Source organism: Phocoena sinus, chromosome 9 (assembly GCF_008692025.1).
Source record: "Phocoena sinus isolate mPhoSin1 chromosome 9, mPhoSin1.pri, whole genome shotgun sequence".
NCBI lineage: Eukaryota > Metazoa > Chordata > Mammalia > Artiodactyla > Phocoenidae > Phocoena > Phocoena sinus.
In genome coordinates this window covers 17301872-17317227 of record NC_045771.1, presented here as the reverse complement: position 1 = coordinate 17317227, position 15356 = coordinate 17301872, and the positions used below count along the sequence as shown (strand labels likewise).

At 36.9% G+C, this 15356-nt stretch overlaps 1 protein-coding gene across 1 annotated transcript in view; it reads right to left on the bottom strand.

The window, feature by feature from the left end:
* Positions 1 to 15356, bottom strand: part of MTPN (myotrophin) — a 62045-nt gene that overhangs the window by 22885 nt on the left and 23804 nt on the right. Inside the window, exons 2-3 of the mRNA XM_032643038.1 lie at positions 1843 to 1956; positions 857 to 940 (exon numbers count right to left, since the gene is read on the bottom strand). Of these exons, the coding sequence (XP_032498929.1) occupies positions 857 to 940; positions 1843 to 1956 (198 nt within the window). The remainder of the gene's footprint in view (positions 1 to 856; positions 941 to 1842; positions 1957 to 15356) is intronic.

Sequence of the window (15356 nt, the reverse complement as noted above, 5' to 3'; positions counted from 1 at the left end):
TAGAGGTAAAAGCTACTATTTATTGAGTACTTATTATGTGTCAGATACTGTGGCAAAATGCTTCATATACATTTACTCATTTAATTTCTAATTCTTTCTTCTTTTAGCAGGGCTTATTTTTAAAATTCCAAATGAAATGTTATGAACAGCACTTTCCAGAGTATGGCCATGAAATGATAACCTTGGGATTGATACTGGTGCCTTATTTTATGAAGATTTCTTGTCTTCCAAGATTTGCAGGTCCCATCTTATACACCTAGAATGGTTGCAACTGACTGGTTAATTTCTGAGGCTGGATGTTGAACTTCATCTAAGAGCTTGTAATAGCAAAGGTAAAACACTGGAAAACTACAAATTTACCATGATCTCAATCACATCAAGAAACCAGATGACTTGGAGAGCCCTTACAGCAATCTGCCTCTAATAATCTTGCTCAGTACGTACTACAGAAAATGAAGTTCTTACAAATTTGAAACCAGCGTTACTCAAAGCGTGGTATGTGAATATGGTACCAGTCTGCAAACTGTTACTAGCATGGGACAACATTTTCTATATTACTGATTATTAACTACAATGCCTAGTTTGGCTAACTTTTTTTAAATAGCAAGATATTCTTGATGAAGGAGACTGTGTTGACTTATTTTCTAGCCCAACCTCTTTACCCACCATGAACTGGTAACAAACAGCTTGTGGACCAGCTGTTTTGAGCAACATTGCTCTAGACCTCAATTTTGGATATTACCTCTAGTTTTTCTGTCCCTGATGCCACACAAAATTTAAATTAACAACCAAATACTTAGCTTAAACAGTTACATAGTAATGGAAAAAGCAATTAAAAATCAGCAATTGACCTCACCTTTGACAGAAGCAATTTCACACAGGAAACATGACCTTCATAGACGGCAGACAGAAGAGGTGTAATATGATGTTTATCTGGAGCCTATGAAATAATAAAGATATAGATCACCTCATCCATTTTTCATTTATTCCTTCCTTCTAGATCTAATTAGGGAATGCTCATAAATATTTCAAAATCAGCGTTTACCCATAAATATTTCAAAATCAGTGTTTACCCATTTTTAGCCTCTTAGGAGCTGCTAGAGGCCCAAGCCCACACGCAGTTTCTCCTTGGGAGTCAGCCTAGTGAAAGAGATGGAGCAGGGCTTTGACCCCATCTCAAATCTGGGCTCTGCCACTTACTGCATGACTAATTACTTAACCTCTCTGAGCCTCAACTCCGCATTACTGTAGATGTGCCAATGTGGTGCAGGAAGGGAATCTCGAGAGGGGTGGAACATAGCCAATGAAGAGGTAAAAGATTGCCACAATTGGGCCACGTGACATGGTATCCCCTGAGATGTGAAACGTGACATGGTATCCCCTGAGATGTGAAAAGTTCATCTCACTTGCTCTCATGGTTACTTAAACATTTTTCTAAAACTCTGAAATGCAACAGCTACAAAAGGCAAGAGTCAAGAGACGACTGCTGTCTGACTTTTGTCCAAAACTCCAGTTTAGATTTCTCATGACTGCAGTCCTATGCTCCACTGGGTGATAGCTATTTGCCACCTACAGACAGTGCTAACTCTCACGTTGCTTTAGAACTTGAAAAGGAAACATCTACCCCCCAGTTTTATCAGTTAAAAAAAAATCAATTTGTTCTGCTTATTTTAAATAAAGTCACAACTATGTATTTCTAAGTTACAGAAATTTGGTATAATTTCAGACTATATTCTTACTTCATATGAGGTTTCCACCAGTAACTATTTTATAAATCTACAGAAAACAATTACCCAAAAGCATACAAGAATTTTTTCTAGAATGACAATGTTCTTTACATACATTAATATCTGCTCCTTTCAGCAGCAGAAATTCCAGGATTTCAAGCTGCCCACAATCTGCTGCATAATGAAGAGGCTTCCTTCCACCTTCTAGTGTCCGGTTGACGTCTTCTCCCTTATAAGAGAAGCCAAATGAAAACAATATGCATAAGGATGGTAGACTGAAGAAGGGAATTGAGGCACCTGCTATTTTTACTTTCTTAAAGCTGCAAGGGTTTCATGAAAGAATTACATTTCTTGCAAAGTGAAATAAGTAACCAAGAACTTTAAATTCTGTACAAAGAGCACACAGTATGACAGCAATTCAAATCATGATTAGTCAAGCTGAAAACAATAAAAAAATGCTAAATGTAATGAAATCTATTATTGTGCTCTATTTCTATTTCTAAGGAGTTCAATCAGCACGATGTCAAGATGTGGCCACCAAAGACTGATGAGTTCAAATACTTAGATTTTACACAGATCATATGACATGTATTTTAATACTTCAGAGAAAGCATCACTACTTTGATGGAGGCAGACATCATCATCACAAGGTAATGAGTATTAGCAATTAAGAATTCATTTCATTCATTCAGCATTTAAGCGCTATTGTATGGCCGGCTCTGTGCACACAGGGGACAATAGTGAGCAAAATCAGAAATGGCTGCTGACTGCACGCAGCTTACCATCCAGTGTGGGAGGCAGATTTTAATCAAATAATGACATGACTAAACATAATGGAGATAACAATACCTACATCTAATGGAGTTGTGGTGAGGGTTAAACTAAATGATCCATGTAGAGCACTTAAGATATTATAGCTAATATTAATAGAAATATGATTAGCTATTATTATGTTACCTATGTACATATGAGATATACTCAAATTCTGAATGAAATCCATTACTCAGTGGATTACTTTTCTTTTTAAAAAGAAAATTTCTTTTTAATGTTAAGGGTCACTATAAAGATAATGCATCAGTTTTTCAAACAATGAAGTTATTAAATTCAAACAATTTGAAATCTTTAAATATACAGAGGTATTTTTTTTTTCCGTTAAGGAAAACGTTTAACTCCAGGGTTTTACATCCTCCAGTAAGTATCAGAGTGAGCTATATTATCTTACTTATTATTCAAGGGCTGGTACTTAAAAAAAAAAAAACAAACAAACAGCATTCCAAGAGGTGAGATCACGTGCCTGTTACAACAATCAGTGGAGGTATCAGAGCTTTAAGTCAGGAAACGAAATTACACAGAGTGTTCCCGAGTTCCAGGCCAGATGTACATTTCAAATATATTGTCTCTGTGGAGGATCAAGAATTTCATCAAAAATAATTGTCCTCTTTTGAATTAATGATAAAACAACCCTTTTCTGTTAAGAGTACTTGAGTAATTCACAGCAGTAACCTCTAATGGGTTGTTTATTCAAGTCAACATGTGATATTTACAGTAAAATAGGGCCTCTTATAAAGTATATGAATATAGAAGAAAGGTGTATAACATACTTAAGATCAACGAAGGCTGGGTTAGAGCTCCAATTCTACCAGTCAGTTGTAGGACCTTAGACCAGTTACTTTTTAAATCTTTGTTTTCTTATCTGTAAAATGGGACTAAAAATAAACCTCATGGGGTTTTAGTGTATCATCAAATGAGATAATCCATGTAAAGTATCTAACACACTACCTCACAGGGTAATATGTTTAATAGAGGTTAAGTATTATTGCTGTGCATTCCTAATGTTGGTTTATACTGGTTCTAAAAGATTATCCAAAATTAGGTTAATGCAGGTTTCTGCATAATGGCTGAAATACAAAGATATGATTTATTATAATATACTTTATATTCAGAAACAAATTTAAACGTAAGGGTGACTTGGTGTACCACCTTAGTCTTTATTCACAACTGTAGAAATGTGAGGCTTTGAGGCAATGAGGTACTCCTTCAAATGATTTGGATAAAACTAGTTTTCCTTTCATTATTATTTCCTTTCCATTATTTACATTAACTGGAGAGGATTAACTGGATAGGGCTTTTCAGTGAAACAAAGTAAAGAAATAACTGCAGTAAGTATTCAACAAGATAGCTTTGTCAAAAAGGTATTTTCCTGGGTTTCCCTGGCGGCGCAGTGGTTGAGAGTCCGCCTGCCGATGCGGGGGACACAGGTTCGTTTCCCGGTCGGGGAGGATCCCACATGCCGCGGAGCAGCTGGGCCCGTGAGCCATGGCCGCTGAGCCTGCACGTCCGGAGCCTGTGCTCCGCGACAGGAGAGGCCACAACGGTGGGAGGCCCGCGTACCGCAGAAAAGATATTTTCCTGAGTCAAAATACGCAATATCTTCCTTCCTTACTTAGTACAAGCATGCAAAATGCATATGAAAAGGAACTGTTGTGAGTTTAAACTTTCTCCTTTATCCCTGCAGATGCTGCTTTACAATTCTTATTTTAGCAGACAAAAGTGACAATACTGGAAAGGCTTTGTGTGAATGACAGGAAAGAAAGGATTTTCTTCTGCAGGCCTTTGCAAAAGCGGTACTTACTGAGAAATTTATAGTACTAAATGCCTGTATTGGAAAAGTAGAAAGGCCTCAAATTAACGATCTTTGTACTTCTACCTTAAGAAACTAGGGGGGAGGGCTTCCCTGGTGGCGCAGTGGTTGAGAGTCCGCCTGCCGATGCTGGGGGCACGGGTTCGTGCCCCGATCTGGGAAGATCCCACATGCTGCGGAGCAGCTGGACCCGTGAGCCATGGCCACTGAGCCTGCGCGTCCGGAGCCTGTGCTCCGCAACGGGAGAGGCCACAACGGTGAGAGGCCGGTGTACCGCAAAAAAAAAAAAAAAAAAAAAAAGAAAGAAACTAGGGGGAGAAATGACATATGGAAATCTCTGTACCTTGCTCAGTTCTGCTATGAACCTAAAAAATGCTCTAAAAAATAGTCTATTAAAAAATTAAATTCAAAATAAGCAGAAATCAATGAAATGAAAACAGGAAAATAATAGAGATCAAAATCTGATTCTCTGAGATCAATACAACTGATAAATCTCTAGCCAGAATGATCAAAAAAAAAAAAGACAAAGTGCTAATATTAGACTTCACAGACTATCTTCCCACAAAGAAACTCCCATGCCCCAGGTGGCTACACTGGTAAATTTTTACCAAACATTTAAGGAAAAAAGAGTAATACCAATTCTACATACTCTTCCAGAAAACAGAAAGAACCCAAACTCATTCTACGGAGTGAGCATTACTCTGATTCTAAAACGAGACAAAGACTTACAAGAAAAGAATACCACAGGCTAATGTCCCTCAAGAACACAAATTCTAAACAAAATTTAAGCAAACTGAATCCAACAATATATAGAAAGTATAATAGACCATGACCAAGTAGTGTTTACCCCAGGAATACAAGGTTGGTTGAATATTTGAAAAAGTCAACATAATTCACTATTTTAACATCTAAACAAAGAAAAATCATATAATCATCTCAAAAAGTATCTGACAAAATCCAACATCCTTTACTGATAAAAACTCAGTAAACTAGGAAAAGGAGGACACTTCCCTGGCCTAATAAGGAGCTTCTACAAAAAAAGTACAATTAACATCATACTTAATTTGTGACAGATTGAATGCTTTTCTCCTAAAATCAGGAACAAGACAAGATGTCAGTTTCTACCTTCTATTCCACACTGTGCTGGAGGTTCTAACCAGTGCAACTAGGGAACAAACAAACAAACCCCATCTCTTTTGAAAAGGAAGCAGTATAACTGTCTTTATTTGCAGATGGTGTGATTGTCTATGCAGAAAGTCCAATGGAATCTACCAAAGAGCTACTAGAACTAATAAGTAATTTTAGCAATGCTGAAGGACAAAGATCAATATACCAAATCAACTGCATTTTTATATAGCACTAGCAATTAATAATTGCAAATCAAAACTAAAACCAATATTATTTACAATAGCATACAAATTTATGAAATACTTAGTAAGTCTACCAAAAAATGTACAATATCTATATACTGAAAACTACCAAACACTGCTGAAGAGAAATTAGAGGATCTAAAGAAATAAATGGAGAGATACACAGCATGTTCATGGATTGGGAGACTCATTACTGTAAAGATGTCAGTTTTCCACAGATTGATGTATAGAGTCAATGCAATACCAGTTAAAACTTTAGCAGGCTTTTTAAAAAGAAATTGACAGGAGTTCCTTGGTGGCGCAGTGGTTAAGAATCCACCTGCCAATACAGGGGACACGGGTTCGAGCCCTGGTCCGGGAAGATCCCACATGCCGCAGAGCAACTAAGCCCATGTGCCACAACTACTGAGCCTGCGCTCTAGAGCCCGTGAGCCACAACTACTGAGCCCGCATGCCACAACTACTGAAGCCCGCGCGCCTAGAGCCCGTGCTCCGCAACAAGAGAAGCCACGGCAGTGAGAAGCCTGCGCACCACAACAAAGAGTAGCCCCGCTCTCCGCAACTAGAGAAAGCCTGTGCACAGCAACGAAGACCCACCGTAGCCAAAAATAAATAAAAATTTTAAAAAGTGACAAACTGACCCTATAAATTTCATATGGAAATACAAACAATCTATAACAGCCAAAACAACTTTGAAAAGAAAGAACAATTTGGAGAGCTAACACTACCTGATTTCAAGAATTATTAAAAACTGCAGTAATCAAGAAAGCATGGTATTGGCATAAAATTATAAAATATGCAAACATATATACTGATAGAAAGCAGATTAGTGGTTGCTTATTTGGGGGTAACAGAAGGGAGGGACTATGAAGGGGCACTTGAGGGTAATGAAATCTAGTCATTATCTGGACTACGGTGATGGGTTCATGATTGTATACGTGTCAAAACTTATCAAATTGCACTCTTTAAATATCTGCAGTTTCTTACATTTCAATTACACCTCAGTAACATAGATTTTCCTAAATCAAGTCTCTGTGGCTCTAATTCTTGTAAAATGAGATGCTAACAAATCAATATTTGAGGTAGAATAGGTGTAGGAATGAGTAACAGAACCTTCATGGGAGACTTAAAGAGCAAAAGCTATTTGAGGTCAAGTTCCTTCATTGTTAGTGCTGAATGAAAAGCTCCTTACCTCTGTAACCAACAAACTACACAGAACAAGAAGTTTTTAAGTGGCATAAGAGTGGATCCATACGACTCCTACTAGCTGGGTGGGCTTTAGAGGTCAAAACAATTGTCTGGATTGCTGAAAAAAACCTCTTAGCACCCCCAACTTCCAGCCCCCATTATGCCTACTCCATCCTTTACTCTGCAGCTACAGGGATCTTGCTAAACACAAAATGTGGTCACATTATTCCCCTTTTAAAAGTACTCTGATGACCACCCATTGCTCCTAGAGAATAGGTCTAAACACGGTTTACAAGACTTGGAGTGATCTATATCCAGTGATTACCTTTCCAGCTTTAATTCTCACAGCACTCCTCCCCACTGTCCTTTGTTCAGTTAATTCCTATTAATTCTTTAGAATCAAGCTTTAATCAAACTTCCTCTGGAAAGTCATCTTTTAACTACTGCAACTTTGAGTCATACGACCTTCACAGGGGTGCCCAAAGCACCTTGTATTTCCCTGTCACATTCTACTTACCTGCCTCTGTCTGTATCCTCTGTGAACACAGGTCAGGTATCATGTCACTATTATTTACTTTTGCAGCTCCAGTGCCTAGTATACCTCTGACACATACTAAATTTTACATGATAGAAGCTTTTAGACTGAACAAATGGTGAAATTGCTGAAGCAAAAGACTTGGAAGTAAGTCATCTTCTATTTCAAGCAAATACTGATAATGCATTAGTTATCCAGTAACAGCAGCAGTTACTTGAGATCAGTGGTATGTTTACTGATGTAGGGGTTTGAATGACAATTTCACCAGCTTTCCAGCAGTCTGGATGGGTGGTAACTTCAGTAGTGGTAGTGAAATAGGGAGGGAAGATAGTGCTCTATCTAGTTCCTTTCTCCTCACCCTTGGCATTAGTGAGTTACATCAGAAGAGAGGATGTTAGACACCTATTCTATAATCTTCATTCTAACTTCATGAAACATTACCATCTACAGAGAAAAATTTAACCCTAATTTTGTCTCCCAGATTCTGGGGATAGAAGAGAGAGATGCACAATTTCAACAGGTCCCTTAGCATTACATGACAATCTTACCATGTTCCTTTTTATCTTGCTTTTCTACCTTCCACATTGGCTATTTTAAATCTCTTTAATTTTTTTATAAGCCTCCTGCTTCCTTTTTATTCTCAGCAGATAACCTCATATCCTTCTTCAAACAGAAAACTGTCTTCGGACATGAACTTCCTCCCGAGCTTCTCTCTACCACACCTTCCTGCAACTGACAAATCCTTTCCTATCTAAAGCCAATCCCTCACCTAAGTTTTGGATATCATCCTTTCTTGTTTTCTTAAACTTATTTCTTTATTTATCCCTTTTCTTGTCTGTGTTTTTCAACCTCTCCTGCTGTACTGGCTCCTTCTCATCAGAAATATGCCATTCTCAACTCTTCGGCTAAAAACGCAAACAGCAACACAAAAAACTATCCTTAGACCTGATATTCACCTTTTAGTTACTATTCTCTTTCCTCCCTTTCACGGCTGAACTTACCAAAAGCATTGTCTGTATTTGCTATCTCCAGTTTCTTACTTCTTGTTCTAATCTGGCTTCCACCCTCAATACTATGCCATAGCCATTTTTGCTGAGATCAAAGACCTCCACGTTGCAAAATGCAAAGGTTATCTCTTAGTCCTCACCTTAATTGACCTCCCAACAGTGATAAAGTTGATCACTCCTTCCTTTTTTAAACACTCTCTCTTCCCTTGATTTCAGGGACACCACATTATTGTAGTTTTCCTCCTGCTCTCTATTCCTTCGTCTCCTCTTCTGACTTGTCCACTTCTACATGTTTAAAACAAATTTTTGAAATCCTGGTTATGAATTCAGATTATCATCATATATTTATAATTCAAACAGTTGCTAAAAATTGGTTAGCCTTATAGTCTTGTAATAGTATCTTTATAGGAATACCTTGATTACAGAATTTGGGGGGATTTCCTTAGTGACAATGTTTATGTGTTTTTAAAGACACCATCATGCAGTAATATCACTGTCACAGAGTTGGGCAGCAATAAATCCTCACCATGATATGGGTGTAAATAACCAGGCAGGTGACAAGTAACTCTGCACACAGCTTCTATTTGCCATATGCAGTTCAAGTAAAGGAGGCTGACAAATCTAACTTGTCACCACATCCAGGCTTGTCTAGCTTCACCTTTCCCTTTTTAGCAAGAATAATTTAACCAGTTTCATTTTAATCTCCTTCCTGTCATTGCACTATGAAGCCTGTTGGTTGTTAAATATACAACAGATTTTTATTACATTAAAATTGTACTTTTTACCATATTTTTCTTGTACCAAGAAAGTTGTTTTGACGCTATTTTTTTCTAAATATGACATATTCCAGATGTTATATATGTATATATAATATATATGTAATATTGGATATATGAAATAATACTGTTTCATGATGTTTTCTGGTGAGTAGTTTAAATTAATATACTCTATCCAGAACCACGAAGTGACCATGAATGAATGCTTTAGGATGTGTTGATTCCTGATGCTCCTCAATAATGACGTTATTGGCATTTGAGAAAGCTGGTCATTTTTTTTTACTTCTCAAGTACCATTGCTCTAAATAACCATGAGCCTCAGCTATACTGATAAATTCTCTTATCTGACTAGAAATATATTGGTACAGTGATCTAGTTCTATCTTTAATATCAATAAATCAACTAGCATTTACTGAGAAACCATGTTCCTAGCCTTGTGCTAGGCATGCTAAGGGTATAAGAAAGTGGAATTGTGGGTCTCTGCCCACAAGAACTTTACTCTTCACTATTAACTAATTTAACAAAATATGTATGAATTTCTATCTATTATCTATCTATCTATCTACCTAATACACTCACAAAAATATAAAATAACCTACCCTACTAACTCTCCACCCGGTACTTCTCAAACTTTTTCACTGAAGTACTCCAAATAGCAAAGGATAGAAAATATATGCTTCTCTGAGTCTGAAAGTAGAATCCTAAACAAATTAAAAATTCATTCAAATACATCTGCACAAATATGCATGTATCACATATACATATGTATGTTCTGTTTGTTTTAATATAAAAGCCACAGCTCAAAACCCATAGCTACTGCTATGGGTTTTGCCCAAGGATGCTTCAGGAATTTGGGCCATGTGTACTCTATGGCTTAGAGTAACTCCTTGGAAGACCATAAGCTGACTATTGAAGAGCACAGTACAATTTAATTCAGTCTCATCTATTTCTGATGCCATGAATATAGTATGCTAATTTGTGTACCTTTCCTCTTGAGATCTACAGACCACCAGGCAATCAGTGAACAGACTTTCAAAAAGCTTACTAATTCTTTGTGTGTGCATAAAATTTTCTAGGTAAAGAGTCTAAAGGGGGCCATGACCCCTGAGAGGTTAGGAACCCCTTCCTCTAACGTTCACTGCCTAGTTTTCTACTTTATGAAGAGAAGTAGTATTAAATGGTGGAAAGAACACCAAACAGAAGCCCTCGGCTCTAAGTTACCTCTGCTACTGCCCACAATGGGGAAGTAAGAAGCTTGGAAGACCTTAGTTTCCTCACTGAAAAATCTGTGGTTGGAGGAGATGACCTCTAAAGTCTTTTACAGTTAGCTCACTTTTACGGTTAAATGCATCTGGGAACAATTGTTCCCCCCGCCCCCTCTTATATTCTAGACCAAAGAAATAGGTGTTTCTGTACTTCTGGCCATGAAAACAAAGTAGTTTAAGAGACTGGATGCTGAAAATGGCTGCTACAGTAGGTATATTTAACTTTCCACAAAAGTTGGCTCAAGCAAGAAGATTTAATACAACAACATGAACAATGTAAAAAATATATACATACATTTCAAAGTTAAAAATTTTTTTCTTTCAAATCTATTATTACTTTGAGTTGTTTTACTAACAAAAGTAGGCATGGATCTAAAAATGATGAAATACAGTATTTGAAAAAGATACACTATTTACAATTAATTTAATTCAACAAATACTTAACGAGCCTACTTGCTACTGTGCTACTTGCTTGGGATAAAATAGAAAGGCCCAGCTCTGACTCAAAGAATTTGCTGCCTTCTTGGGAAGCTAGCAGGCAAATAAATGAATGCCATTTAGTTGAGTACTACAAAATACAGAAGAGCCTTAATGAACAGAATGTTCAATAACTTAGTGTGTGGGCAATTCATCTTTTACTGCCATTTAGTTTTTCATGTATTTTTATCTTGTGGTGTTAATTAGACTTTAAAGGTCCTTAGGGGTCAGAAACTACATCTTACACTTTTCATTTCTACCATAATTCCAAATATGGTATTTTTAAACCTCAATAAAAATTTGTTTTGATTGCTGATTATAATAGCATAGTATAAAATGCTAAATTAAGAAATAACAGTATTCAACAGGGTGTCTACTGATTTGGAGAGTGTGGAGGTACGCATATGCGAGAATGGTGCCTGGAGAAATTAATTGATATATTATGGTGTATGGAATTCTCATAGGCCAACTGGAAATCCAAGAGGTGCTCATTTGGAAAGCATCTACTATATACAGTACTGTTTTGAGGCTTCAATGAAATAACATAATGTACCTGTACAGCAAGCACTCAAAAAATGTCAACCAATATTATTATTATTAGAGGCCTCAATGGTTCTCATTTGAATAGCTTTCCACTCAATTTTTCCACCTTCAACAATTCAACAAATGTAAATCAAGTAAATTAAAGTTCCTAAAGAGTAACACTGATCACACCTCTTCCTCAAGCAAAAAAATTTCAACTGCTCCCTTTTGTTGAACAGAAAATCCTCACTCACCATGATACTCATCTTCAATTCAACACCAACTTACCACTCTGGCTTTTTTATTCTGAAACACTGCGCTCCCAACACACCAGTGCTTTCCCACATCTGGAAAACTTCATGATGTCACCTTTCTTTGGCATAGTCACCCCACTTCCACTCATGTCTTGGTGTAATGAGATTCCACTTACCCTTCAAGATCTATTTTCTCTCTAAAACTTTTACCTGATACTCCCCTGCCCACTATACTTTTGATATAAAATTCCCTCCTTTTAATCCTCATAGTTCTTATTTATATGTCTCTTACTACATTTACGTTTATTTAATTAGGTATTTCAATGATATAACTCCGTTAAAGAAAGGACAATGCTTTACTTATTTATATATATTGTCTACAATGTCTGTGGGTGACTTGTGCATAAAAGTCCAATTTAAAGAATTAGTGTAATCATTTATACCATCTTTGTCATATTATGTAACCTGTTGTTTACCAAAACATATACATATACAAAACAAATATAAAGAGGTATGTATTTAAAAAACACTGTTAAGAGTGTCTGAAAGTCACATAATCTCCTTGTTGGAAAGGATTCTGTCATCTAATTCAACCACCCATATTGCATTTGAATCCCTGCTTGTGCATGCCCAACACATAGCTGAATCTCTCTAATGAAAGGCAATTCAAGACCTTACAAATCAGTCTATTCCTTATTTAAATGCTGGAAAATTCACTTTTTACAGGTTCTGATCCTATCCTCTGGGGACACATGGAACAAGGAGTCCCTATTTGCATGTTAGATTATTAATTGTTTAGCAGTCAGATGACATAGTAACTAAAATGAAATCTTTTCTATATGACTTGCTGTTATCCTGAACTTGGATTACTGACTTTTTGAGTATACATGGAGGGCCATTACATTAACTGCTACTAAATTGCATCTTAAAATGGTCATCTTATTTTTCCAGGCTGCCAAGTTCTTTCTAGAGTCTTATTAAAAGGAATTTGTTAGTCCTCATCTGCCCCTCCCTCCAGTTGCATCTCACCTATCTTCAAGATGGTCACCTAAAGACATTAAAATTAAATAAGAAAAGACTAGGGAATGAGCCCCACCAGTGTCAGGAAGCTTCCTTCAGTTTGCTACATAAAGAGATAGGTAGTGTATTTGGGTACTACTGTTCAAACAGTCTTAAATCTAGTTCATCACACTCTCATCTAACTATCCTTTCCCATACGCCCCCAAGCATACCATTAAAACATCCAAATTTCAATGAAATGCTTGAGAGTTCCTTTATCTAACAGTCTAGGAACTGCAAAAATGGAAATTATTACGGCACAACTTAAGGTCTAAGTGATCTCTTTGTAAGTGTTACAAACAACCCTACTACTAACATACACACACACTTAAAAAGTAACATGATCAATAAATAAAATTTGAAAAATAAGAGATGTTTCTTCTAGTGAATCCTGCGATCCAAAATATGACCATTATTACTACCTTGCTGTACTTCTGTTTACTTTTTTTCTATGAAAGTAGCTGCTTGAAAAAGTTATAATCACACTATTATTTTATATATGAAATATCTTGCTATCATTCTTGAAAGCCACATAATATTTTGTTAAATAGATGTGCCGGTTTACTTAAATATTCTCCTAATTCTGGACATGTAGGTTAATACCAAATACCCTATATTAAAGTTCTTATTTTACAGAACATAACAATATCATATTTCATCAATTCCAAAGCACACATTTTCCTGTATTTTTAACATGTCTGAAATCAGGTCACAAAAGAGAAAATAAAGTCTTACCACTTTACCTTGGTGAGTGGGGAAAGGGGTTATGGGTTGATTATATGCTTTGTAAAAACACTAACAGTCATTGCCTATGCCTTGCTTTGCTACGGAAACTAATAAATGACTGGATCAAGATGCTAAAATGTGAAGTACAGAATTAAATTATGCTGAATTTGGAGAACATAAAATGGTGAAGTTCATGGAAAGTAGGACCTGTTGATATTATTCTTATGAAATTTGGGTGAGTGTGCCATCAATTAATTTTAGCTCAAAAATTAAACAGAATTTTCATGCTTTAAATGTAAATAAATTAAACCCAATAGGAACACATTAAACCCTAACGCTAATACTAAATGTTTGGAAGTTCTGACATCATCTGAATTTTATGTTCACAGACTTAAAAGGAAAGCAAACTGAACTCTAGTATAAGTAATATATCCTCAAGGAAACATTCCCTGATATGCCTGTCCCAACTTCTGTGAAAACAGACAGAAAAAGACTACCCTAAAAAGCTCAGAAAACCAAGCGTATTGGCCAACTACTTGCATATTCATTCTTAGCTGCAGGGTCTGCTCCCGTCAGAGGGAAAAAAAGTGACCCACTATTTCTCCACCCACAAAGGATCATCTTAAGCAGAGACAGAGTCAGAGAGACATAGGCACATTCCTGCCTTAAGACAGAATTTTTTACATAGTGTATTAGAAGCAGGCAATAGAGAGTATAAAAGATCTCACAGGGCTTCCCTGGTGGCACAGTGGTTGAGAGTCTGCCTGCCGATGCAGGAGACGCGGGTTCGTGCCCCGGTCCGGGAAGATCCCACATGCCGCGGAGCGGCTGGGCCCGTGAGCCATGGCCGCTGAGCCTGCGCGTCCGGAGCCTGTGCACCGCAATGGGAGAGGCCACAACAGTGAGAGGCCCGCGTACCGGAAAAAACAAAAACAAAAACAAAAACAAAAAAAAAAAAAAAAAAAAAAGATCTCACATCAGGCCAACAAAGGCACCCCAAATTAGAATTCTTCTAGCACATACGCAGGTGATAAGTATGGTCAGAAGCAATCCTCACATCCTATCTGTTCACAACCCTGAATCTGGATAGCTTTCCCTCTTTAATAGGTGAGTAACTGGGACTTCCCTGGCAGTCCAGTGGTTAACACTCTGCACTTCCACTGCGGGGAGGAGCGGGGGGAAGGGTTCAATCCCTGGTCGAGGAACTAAGATTCCACACGCTGCATGGCGTGGCCAAAAAAAAAAAAGGAACCACCAGAAGAAAAACAATATGGGGATGTATGAAAACTAATCATATAGCAAAAGAAAAGGAATATCATACTGAAAACTCAACAATTTTAGAAAGCACAGTTACCAAAATGGAATCCAAAAGACATGGTTTCTATGAAAAAGGTATTTTAAAAAGAAAAGAGGCAAACATACAGAGTGAACAACTGAGATGCCAGCTGATAAGAAAAGGAAGCTGGCTGAGAAAGTAAAATATAGTAAGGAAACTGAAATTGCAATTGCAAAATTAAAATCTGCACCAAAGTCAGCAGAGTTGGGCAGCACTACTCAAATTAAGAAAATTTAATTAAATAAAGAATTGAGAACAAGCTTAAGAAATTTCCCATAATACGGAGCTGATAAAGAAAAAAAATAATTTGAAAAAGATGACTGGTATAATTAAAGTTGAAACCTATAAATAATACAGAACCAGAACAAAGGGAACCAAACTAGTTATAAAAGTAAATTTTTTTTGAGCTCAAGAAAGACCTGAGCCTACAGATCATAAAAGGTCATTAGATTACAGACAAAATTGAATAGATC